Source organism: Corylus avellana, chromosome ca8, assembly GCF_901000735.1.
Source record: "Corylus avellana chromosome ca8, CavTom2PMs-1.0".
NCBI classification, from domain to species: Eukaryota; Viridiplantae; Streptophyta; class Magnoliopsida; order Fagales; family Betulaceae; genus Corylus; species Corylus avellana.
In genome coordinates, this window is record NC_081548.1 from 5,255,140 (window position 1) to 5,266,070 (window position 10,931).

At 33.2% G+C, this 10,931-nt stretch overlaps 2 protein-coding genes across 4 annotated transcripts; one reads left to right on the plus strand and one right to left on the minus strand.

The window, feature by feature from the left end:
- Positions 1 to 1,269: 1,269 nt before the first annotated feature.
- LOC132190348 (polyadenylate-binding protein-interacting protein 5-like) lies at positions 1,270 to 4,883 on the minus strand. Of its 3 annotated transcripts, none has more exons than XM_059605316.1 (3): positions 4,775 to 4,883; positions 3,196 to 3,660; positions 1,270 to 1,797 (listed from the first exon to the last, which is right to left on the minus strand). In XM_059605316.1, the coding sequence occupies exons 2-3, from the start codon at positions 3,619 to 3,621 to the stop codon at positions 1,654 to 1,656; spliced, it is 570 nt and encodes a 189-aa protein (XP_059461299.1). In that variant the 5' UTR covers positions 3,622 to 3,660; positions 4,775 to 4,883; the 3' UTR covers positions 1,270 to 1,653. The 3 variants fall into 3 exon arrangements, with proteins under 3 accessions (XP_059461299.1, XP_059461301.1, XP_059461300.1); XM_059605318.1 differs by having other exon boundaries at positions 3,196 to 3,623; positions 4,775 to 4,882; XM_059605317.1 differs by having other exon boundaries at positions 3,196 to 3,654; positions 4,775 to 4,882.
- Positions 4,884 to 5,463: 580 nt separating this feature from the next.
- On the plus strand, positions 5,464 to 10,781 carry LOC132190032 (psbP domain-containing protein 5, chloroplastic). The gene is made up of 11 exons (XM_059604910.1): positions 5,464 to 5,678; positions 5,815 to 5,981; positions 6,759 to 6,867; positions 7,320 to 7,369; positions 7,573 to 7,640; positions 7,733 to 7,831; positions 8,690 to 8,749; positions 8,997 to 9,056; positions 9,146 to 9,200; positions 9,616 to 9,665; positions 10,494 to 10,781. Exons 1-11 carry the CDS (start codon positions 5,608 to 5,610, stop codon positions 10,590 to 10,592), a joined length of 888 nt encoding a protein of 295 aa, XP_059460893.1. The 5' UTR covers positions 5,464 to 5,607; the 3' UTR covers positions 10,593 to 10,781.
- Positions 10,782 to 10,931: the final 150 nt, after the last annotated feature.

Below are 10,931 nucleotides of genomic sequence, written 5' to 3' on the forward strand. Positions count from 1 at the left end.
GCATATATGTATAATGTATTATAACATATATGGACTTATAAGTTTATAACATACATTGGAACTAAGTCTCTAGATACTTAATTGTTGTATTAGTATGAACTTGCATGCTTATGACGTATGAGTTATGCCATATTATATATATATAATTTGTTATTATATAATTAAATGATTTAATGATCAATTGATCATGTGATATAATCCTATAAATTATAGTGATAATATATTAATACTCAAATTGTGATTTAATTATCTCAAAAAAAATTTGTGATGTAATAATCAATTGATTATGTTATATGTATAAATATTATTATAATTATAATTATAAAAATATATTATATAAAAAATGCGGTTAGCGGTTACGGTTAGTAAACCTAATAATCGCTAGCGGTTATAGCAGTTAACGGTTAAGACGGTTAAGTGGTTATAGGCTCATAGCGGTACACCCTTAAAACTTGTTAATATGTTTTTGGATGGCGCCACATCTCTGGGGTTGAATCGCGCTCCCGTAGAGGTGCTTGGGGTTGGCTGCGTGCCACCCCAACCCCTTCTCTCTCTCTCTCTTTTTTTTTGGGTGGTTTTTAATGTTTTAGTTTTATAATTTTTTTTAATATATAATTTATATAGTTTTACACTTTTATTATGTGTGCCATATGTTGCAATTTTATTGGGCACACTAATGAAATATGTTAAGTTAATAGACAAAATTTGAGTAGAAGGAGTAATTTTTTTTTTTAAAATACCTCATACACTTATGATATGAGTTCATATGAGAACTAATTATAAATCAAGTAAATCATAAATAATACTTTTACATTTTTCCCTCCGTTGAAAATTGAAGGAAACTTTGACAAAAATATTCGTTTACCCGCCAAAACAAGAGAGTGGCTTTTCAGAAAAAGACCTAACACCTAAAGACCCCACGTGCAAAACATGAGCTCTATTATTAGGTAGATTAAAATTTAGTCATTTCAATACAAAAAAAAAAAAAAAAAGAAGAAGAAGAAATTTAGTCATCCCTGCTAGACCGTGATATCATTTTTAATAAAATAATGCTATTCTTCACATTTATTTTAAACCGGTTACGTAGCGTGTTTTAAATAGTCTTTCATGTCAACCATTAAAAAAAAAAAAAAAATCACTTAAAAAGTGATTTAGTTAAAAATCACCGTGTTCAATATAGGTTTAGTTAAAAAGTGATAACCATCAACAATCAACACTAAGCCTTGGTAGCCTAATAGGTGTTTAGTGAGTAAAAATAAACATCATAAATCAGCAGGTTAAAATTGTGGTATATTTCGCAACAACACATGCTACAAGCTTAAAGCATCACATATCCAGAGCTTCAGATGACATTAGAATTATAACCTTACAGAGCATATACCCCAAGCAAGACAAAAGCATAAAAGAAAAACAAAACAGCAAAGATCCTTTCATTTTGAACTAAATGCAATCTGCACGATAGCTGCACAGGAGGAATCTGACCCATCAAACAAAAACAATGAGCCTCAGAACTATACAACCATAGCGTCTGATGTCTGCCATCTCCAAGAAGATGCCCTATTTATATGCTTCTTATCCACAAGATCAGATATACCAACCAAAACAAATAAGATTGTTGATCACAAGGTCAATCAGAAGACAATCGCCCAAGTCCTAGGAGCTGGATGAAGCAGCACTGGTTTCGCCCTCTACATTCTTCAGTTTCAGTGGCGCACAATCGGCTGAAGATCCAAATTCTGAGACATCGCCGATGTCCAAAGTGTCTGGAAGACTTTCAGAAGACTCAAAAGGTTGGAACTGTAAGAAGAAGGTAAAAAGAAGGCAATCACTAATTAAAATGATCGACAGTAAAAACATAAGATTAGAGTTCAGCTTATGATAATAACGAAGCCGAAAATATGCAACTCATATTGACTAATGAGAGTGGTTATTCGGAAGCTAATATTTCTAAACTTGTGTTTCTGAGCGTGCATCCAGACACACGTGCCCCTCTGTGTAGACGTGTTCTCCTCACGGTAAAAGACAACAACCCAAATTCAATCTATAATTTTTACCAGCTCCAAGATCATATCTGCAATAATGCAAAAACAAACTGTGCCACTGAGTTTCAGTGCCAGAAGTAACACACAGCTAGAGGTGACTACACAAAAAAGCTCCATAAAGTCTTCAGACCATTTGCCACCAACTGACAAAAATGGTATTTAATGTCTTGCCTTTTAAGATATTGAGGCCGAAAATAACAGCAGATAAAGGTTGTCTGAGCCTTCAGCAAGATTAATACAGCCAACTGAAGTAACAACTTCTATTTAAGCATGTGGTCCTAAGGGTGAATATATATGAACCGAATCTTGGTAATTTTTTTGATAAATGAACCGAGTCTTGGTAATACTTCTTAAATTCCAATGGTTAGTTAATTGCTCCTAGAATAATATTCCTAACCTTTTTAATTAGTAAATTACCATGCCCTTAGTGGATCTTGAACCCCACGACCTCATCCTCCATCACATTCTTTTGGGGAAAAGAAATATCATTTGAGTCAGAGTTCATTGGTAAGATCTTTCTAGTGTTTGTAGGTCCAGAAATTAAAGTACATGACATAAATTCTATTAGATTTTCTTTGGCCTAGTAATCATGGCATCCACATGAAAAGCTGAAAAGCTTTCTGATGCAACAAAAAAGTAATATTGTTCTCATATCAATGTTATTCAAAATTGCAGGAATTGTGGCACATAGGTATTTACAAGATAAAAGTGCCCAAATTTATTGATTTACTTCCTACACAAAGTGGTTAAAGTGGTAGGTGAAAAAATATTGACAAACATCCTTTTACCTATAAAGCTCTATTTGGTTTGCTACAACCTTTGAGATGGATCCCTTTTACCTTCTCTTGATCCCAGATTATAAAGAAAACTCATAAGACAATATGAACTGCCATAGTCCTACCAAAGAATCAGAGAAGTTGTTTATTGTTTCAAACTTTTCAATATTTGCTACCATTAGACCAGCACTTTTCTCACTGTGCTGTACGGTACCATAATCTGAAGTCAAACTATTGGTATGGGGCTGAAAAACCAACACCAAAATAATAAAAAAATTAAATGGAAGAAACTATAGAGAATAAAGTCTACTTTGACCACCTGATAATATTATGAATGTTGTTTAAAACTTCAAAATTAATAAAGTTTACTTTTTCACCTCAAGTTGGTTCAGCATGTCAACAGTGGCTTCCAAGTCACCATTATTTGCCAGATAGACATCATTAAGGGACTGATCAGATAAACCAGGAAATGTCATCTGAAGATATTGCAAATCCATGTCAAATTCTTCATCCAGTATCTGTTTATCTGTTGCTTGATTCACATTTTGTGGTGATGAACCATAACCATGGGCAGGGTGGCTCTTCACTGTAAAAACTTCACGACTGGGGATTTTTTCAGTACCATGGGCATAAGGGTCGAGAGAAAATTTTCTATGGAGCTGTTCAGGGGCTCCAAACTGGACAGACTCATTGCCACTCCTATAGTCTTTTGCTGTCACATAAGTTCTATCTTTATTATCTCTTTGGGAGAGCGGAATGTATGATGCTGCATATGGATTCAGGGAAGATACTCCTGGCTTCATGGCTTCAGTTCATTAACAAAAACAAAAGATCACCTTTCCCTTAAAAAAACCCACTATTAGCAGATCCGGCAAATTGTGAAATAAACTTAATCAAAACAAAACAAAACTTCAACGCTTTACAATAACAAGTCATATACAATATAAAAAAATAGGATTTAAATGATGTTGACTAGTACAATAATAACAGCAGTCGCACTTCAACATAAAGTGCTAAAGAATTCTTGTTATCATAAAAGTACTCAAAGGGACATTAGCACTGTTTTTATGCATATATATAAATGAAGTATTACAAAAGGTTGTGTGTAGCATTGTAATCCAACCATGTCATTAACGAACTCAAACATCTTTCGACCACGATTTTCCTCTAACATTCAGAAAGCTGGAATAATTATTTGCAACTTCCATATAATTCATGGAAGTTGTATTCAAGTAATCAGAAGATTCCCCTATAACAGGCACTGGATATCTCCTAAGGCAATAATACATAGTTTGAGCACATAAATTTGTTGCACCAAATAATCACAGAAACCCGATATCAAGCAGACTACTAACCTTTTGTCCAACCATACTACTTGAAATCATAAATCAAGTTACCACCCCAGAGGGCTCTTTAACAATCTCTCCCTCTATCTAAAACTTCCCACATAATAATTCCACAACTATAACCACAATAAAAGCGCATTAAACCAAATTATACACAAGGAAATTATTATTTTTTTCAATTCAATTGCTAGACTCGGACCAACAAAATAATCGGGTAAAGAGTTCCTACGACTTAGCTTTCGATCATACCCATTAATCACGTATCAATTCCAAACCCCTAACGAAGAACGAAACAACCATACCATTCGAATTTTCATATTTAACTTTTTTCCCCTTTCATTTCCAGACTATTTATGTATTTTAATTTTTTCAGAAAGACTTCCAAGTAATCAATTGCCATCCCATAACAAATTTAATTCAAACAGAAAGGGAATAAAAACCAAGATACAAAAATCAATCTTGATTCATCAAAAAAATTCCAATCGTTTCATTCCGGTAAAGCTAGTGTAACAAGAAACCCTAAACTGAAAAAGAAAAGACAATATTCAGTAAAGTTTTTTTTAAAAAATCACAGAAAATAATAGCGATTACGAATTGAGTGGAAACTCACCGTAGAATATCCGAAAATTCGGAAAGAAATGAAACCCTCACTCTTCAGACCGGTCAGTCAGGAGCGCAAAGAAATTGGAGAAGCAGAGATTGAGAAATATATAAAGATATATATAGCGCGTGTCTTGGGGGAGATTTTCTGTATTGAAGAGTTCGTAGTGCAGTGTAGGGTCTGTTTGGTTACAGGTTTACCTTAACCGGGTTAGAAATGTTTCCGAGTTTGGATTTGATTGGCAGCCGGTTTAACTGCTTTTTGGCGCCGTTTTTTTTAACTTACCAGTAACCACTTGATAATCCCCCCCAAAAATAATAATTAAAAATTTATAAAAAATTTTGCGAGATTTTATTTTCTTATATCTAATTATTAATATTACTTAATCCTTTAAACGACGTAGTAATGTACACACTTTAAATAATTTTTTTTAAAAAAAACTATATATAACTGAGAAATAATATAATGTATTGTATTTTTAACCATTTTTACAGAATGGATGAATTTATCATTAAATATTAAATTTATAAAATAAAATAAAATAAAAAATGAAAAAAATATTGACGTGAAATTTTTCGGTAGAGACAGGTGTTGGTCTTTCAGTGACGTGGCAGGGTTTTATTGGATAAGGAATCCGACCTTTACTGAAACAAAGTGTCTTACAACTCGGAAGAAACCAAACATCATATATCTTATAGAGGATATCGCATTGGGAATCTTACCTCAAACTGTAGAGAAACCAAACCTATCTTCTCAGCATGAAAAACTGCAGAAATCCAAGTGGATGAGCTAACAATTTGTATTAGAAGAAAGCAAGAAGAGAGGAGAAGGTTCTAAGAACAATGGTTCTCTCTCCCTCTCCTTCTCTCTCCATTCCCAACTCTTCTCTTCTTCCACACCACCTCTGCTTCAGGTTCTCTCTCTCTCTCTCTCTCTCTCTCTCTCTCTGTGAGTTCTTAATTAGCATGAATGTATGTATGTATGTATGTATGTGTTTGACTCTTTCCACAATCTGTGTTTCATGGGAAATTACTTGTGTTGGCAATCAGAAAGCAGGCGAGAAGTATGCTAAACCACAAGAAATGTAGAATACATGGGAAATTACAAGGAATTGCATGTGCTACTTCAACACCCACTTCGCAAAATGGTTTTTGCAGAAGGGATTTGGTGCTCTTCGGCCTATCTTCTTCATTATCTATAATGTTACCATCTTTAGGTACGCTTCATTTGCTCTTATTCTGCTCTTTATTTATTATTTTATATAAGAGGCTATTTGAAATTGGGTTAAGGATATTTTAAAGATGATTTTAGTCCATTAAAGTTGTTTCAAGCAAAAATAGTCTGTTTGATAAAAAAATTTAGAAATATCTTTTTGAACTTTTTTTTTTTTTTTGAAAAATTTCAGAAAATTCTCTTTTTAACTTTCACTCATTTTTGATGCTACTCTCAATTAAGAGTATCGAACTCTCAATTTCTATCGATTACCTCATTTAGTTAAGATTTTTTCGTTAATTTTTGTCAAAATGCCCAAAATACTCCCCTTTTTTTTTTTTGAAAAAATAAAAAATAAAAAATTACAAAGATGTGTTTTATATATAAAAAATATATATATACTCCTGAATATTTACAATTTTTTATTTTATTTTTTTATTTATAATAAAAAAACATGAAAATTCTAATCGAATTGGGTAATTTAAAGTAATTCAAAGTTCAATACTCTTAATTGAGAGTTTTTTAATTTCGAGGTACTTTCAATACGCATGGAAGCTTGGAGGGGGGGGGGGTTGTTTGTGAAGTTCCCTTAACTTTAGATCTTTGTATACATTGAGAAATATAATAGGGACATTGACTTTCGATGGGCAAATTGGTGGTTTTTAAATTGATTTGGTTTTCAATGTTTAAGTTTATTGCTTCTTGGGTTTTCTAAATTTTGTTTTGTTGTTGGATTTTAGTTTCTTAAAGACTTCATATTAGCAAAGCCTCTCTCTTGCAGATTCTCTGGCTGAGGAAGAGTTGAAAATGACTTCACTTGTTGATGATGTAAATTCTTATTCTTATTTGTACCCAGTGGAGTTGCCATCTAAGAAGTTCCTCTTTAAATGGTAGGCCTTTTGCATCAAAATATGAAATTCTTATAGCTACTTCATTTAAACAAAAGAAAATCATGTGTTATTTTTTGTTTTTTGCAGGAAAATATGTTCTTCTTGAATTTACTCTACTTTTTGAAGCATTTAAGGATGAATTGTAACACATCTTTTTATATGCCATAAGATTAGAAAAGATCATTTAAAAGAAAAAATTCTCACAATTTTGTCTCAGATTCCAATTGTTTAATATATCTGAACATTTCTAAATTCCTAGACTGTTTTCAAAACCAGATATTCCAAGTTCGCCAATAGTTCTCATTTTTTTCTTTGTTTACAATAGTATAGGATTTTTTCTTTCCCAAAATTAAAATGCATCTGACATTACTCAAAAGCAAGCTAGTCATCTTCTTTATTTCTATTGTGCATCCTTAAATGGTAGGAACCTAACTCTTTTCATATATTTAAAGGGTGGAATCTAGGAAGCCGGAACGCTATTCGTCAGCCGCACCACTGTCTCGTAAGTGCAGCTAACATGTCTTGCTTTGCACCACTTTTTCTGCAGCTGTTGCAATTTCCAAGTTCTACCTGGTGCATTTAGAGTTTTTGGAACATCACTCAGTGGCTGTTTTTATATCAATCTATAGGAGAACATGAAGCAATGAACCCTGATCACCTATGTAATGCTAACTTGATATTTCTTTTTTCTTTAATATGATACAGCTGATGCACGCTTGCGCATTGTTTCAGAGCGTGTTGACATTATTGATAACCTCATCATATCTGTCTCGGTAACTTTTAATTTTAACCATATTGTGCTTGCTAAGTTAAATTTCCTTTTGGTTATTTCTCAAGGTTAATGATTTTATTTCCTTTGATTCAGATAGGTCCCCCAAATTCACAGTTTATAAAAACAACGGACAAGAAGACATGGACTGCAAAAGATGTTGCTGATTCTGTTTTGTCTGACAAGTCTGCCTTGGTAATTGAGTCCACCTGTCTCATATAAACTAGCCCTTCAGTTTTATGAAGTGCATTTGGTAGGTCAGCTACTCCATCTAGAACCATTGTCCCAAGGAGGAGAGCATAGGCAAGATATTGCATTAGAAGTCTTGAAGTTTTATAGGGTAACTTCAGTTTTTTGACCCATATAATAAATTAGATTTTGTCATGGATCTTCCATAGGATTCTAAGCCTCAGTGAGTGTTAATGTATTGATTAAATGATTAAAGTTACTCTTTCCTGTTAGCTTAAGCTTTTGAGACAAGTAATGATTTAATATGGTATCAGAGTAAATGTCTTGAATTTGAACCTTATCTCTGTTATTCACTTTCCATTTCAATTAAATATTTTATGTATTAGGCTTCACTTATTAAAAGGGGAGTTTAAGCCTACACGTGAGGGAGAGTGTTATAATATTAAGTAAATGTTTAAATTCATTCTTTCCTATTAATTTAAGCTTTTGAGATAAGTAGTGTTTTAACAGTGAGAAGAGATTCCCTCTTACTTGCCAATCTCAAAAAGTGTATACTGATTGACTATGGGCCTGGAAGTATGTGCATGCACATCAAGGTGTTTAAAGACTGAAAAGGAAAAAAGCTAATATAGCCTTTTATTGTTATGAAGTAAATCATGTGAACAATATATTTGTACTGGTTACAAGCATGGAGTAAAAGGTTTATTGGTTGGATGTAACGAACAATAATGGACATTGTCCATAATAGTAGTGCTTATGCCTTTATCTATCTTGTGGTGTGTTGCATTCTCTTCCTTCCAAAAGCTTGATTGAATCCCTTGAAGTTGATTCTACATTGGACTAATTTGCTACCATATCTTGCAGCGAGTAACCTCGAGTCAGCGCATGGCTGAGAGTTCAGTTCTTGATGCACATTCTAGTGAAGTAAGCTCTCAAACTTTGCTTCCATTTTGTAGTTTTCCAACATTGACCTGAATATGATAAACAAAATGACAGAACTTACGCCTCCAAAAGCATCATTGAAGAAGCTATATTCTATGTACTTGTATACATATAAATGTACATGACACATCCATTCACACATTCATGCATACATATGTGTCTCCATGTTTGTCTATTTGTATGTCTTAATGTGTGAAAGTAGAACTTGATTGGGGTTTACTTGTTCCAGATTGATGGGGAGCCATACTGGTATTATGAGTACCTTGTTCGCAAATCACCTACAAAAACTGTAAGTGTTTATATCTTCAGTAGCAATTTCAATGCAAAAGTATGAGCAACTCTGTTAATGGTTTTCAATGCTTCCATCAAAATTTCCAGGCTCAAGAATCAAACCTTTTTCGACATTATGTTGCGTCAACAGCTGAAAGAGATGGTATGACCCTCTTATTTCTCAGTTCTTTTTTATTTTTATTTTTTGATAAGTAATAAATGATATAAAAAGCACAAATGGGCGCAACCCACATATACAGGAAGTATTTCTTAATTCTATTCTTTGTTATACATGTATAAGAATGTCTGAAAACTTAGTGATGCTTTTTTTCGATTATGGGTTGTATTTATACAAACTTAATCATGCCTTTGTTGATTATATTCTACTGTTTTTGTTAATCCAGTTCTTGAAGCTTTCTTGAAATTTATTAAAAGATAAACTTTAGCCATTTGGGACCTCAATCATATCCAATTTCAGATTGGTGGAGGGAAAAAAATAAGAAAATTTGTAATCAGATGTCTTTTTTACTGTAATATTTTGTCAGATCTTGCTCGACTTGACAAAAACTGAATTGCAGGTTATTTGTACTCTCTAAATGCTTCAACCCTTAGCAGGCAGTGGAACAAGGTAAGCCCCTCTCTCTCTCTCTGTGGCTACTCTGCAAAAGTAATACAAACTGTAATGGTGGTTAACAGGAAATTAACAATCACTTCATGTTGCATGTATGGAATCTGTCTCATTATTGGTCTTTCATGAGTTCTTTCTGGGATATGAAATCTTCAAAATCGCAGTTGGGGTGAACATTATTTTTTTGGACAGAGTTTTTCTCTACTCCAGTCTATTAAATTGACGTCTTTCTGTAAAATATGTGATTCTTACATGTATTTTTAAAAAGTTTAACAGAATATGTGATTCTTCTCTGCATTTTTAGAAATACATGTGAGAATTACATGTTTTAAGGACAGATGTCAGTTTAATAGACTAAAATTAGATGAAATTCATTTTCTCCAACCCAATGAAGAACTATCTTCTTCTTCTTTTTTTATTTTTTTTTTTTTTTTTATGCAAGTAAACATAAGAGAATAGTTAGTACATACTCTGCATGACGTTTCTCATTTTCTCCGACTCTCATCTTTAATCATTATAACTCCAAAGGGTTGGCCTAGTGGTTAAGGCTTGTGGTTTTAGGAAGTATCACCCCATAAATTCCAAGTTCGAGACTTGTTAGATGCAAACTCCCCTGGTGTAAAAAGCCAGTGATTTACCCTGATCCATGTAGAAAAACTTCCAAGGGTGAGATGCATGGGTCCGAGGTTTACTCTACAAGGGTGGGTCTAAAGGTCCCTGCCTTGTTAAGGTTCTCCGTCATAAAAAAAAAAAAAAAAAAATGATATTTATGGGAAGTTGTCAATTAGGAATGAGCTTAACTGAAAATTGGATTTTTATGTGATGCAGATGGGGCCATTTCTGGAGAAAACTGTGGCTTCTTTTCGCCTTATTCCTCCCACGGAAAACTATGTTCCTCCTTACAAGGATCCATGGAGATTTTGGTGAAATATTTTACTTTTGGTCTAAATACTCTTTTGATTCTTAAACAATTTAAAGGTTAGTCATAGTTTCCCCTAGGTTGGCATTTTGTCCGAGAGGAAATTGTTTTAAAAGGCATAAGAACATCTACTACATGCAAACGTTAATGGCTTGTTCCATTGGCTCTCATGGAATACAATTCTCTTTTCATTTTAAGTGACGGATACACTATTAGATTGTAAAATCTAATATGAACCATAAAATAAATTTTCTCCATTTCAATTGAAACAAAGCAAATCCTGATCCAGCTCAAATGTGTTTGGAAAACATTTGAGCGGTTGTTGTTCACGAATTGGGTTATGGTAG

Bases quoted from the DNA above. Each gene is read 5' to 3' on its own strand.
- LOC132190348 (XM_059605316.1), bottom strand. From the start codon at position 3,621: ATGAAGCCAGGAGTATCTTCCCTGAATCCATATGCAGCATCATACATT. The intron at 1,798-3,195 runs GTGAAAAAGTAA...TTCTTCTTACAG, and splicing joins ACATGCTGAACCAACTTGAG to TTCCAACCTTTTGAGTCTTC.
- LOC132190032 (XM_059604910.1), top strand. From the start codon at position 5,608: ATGGTTCTCTCTCCCTCTCCTTCTCTCTCCATTCCCAACTCTTCTCTT. The intron at 7,641-7,732 runs GTAACTTTTAAT...CCTTTGATTCAG, and splicing joins ACCTCATCATATCTGTCTCG to ATAGGTCCCCCAAATTCACA. The intron at 9,201-9,615 runs GTATGACCCTCT...ACTGAATTGCAG, and splicing joins GTCAACAGCTGAAAGAGATG to GTTATTTGTACTCTCTAAAT.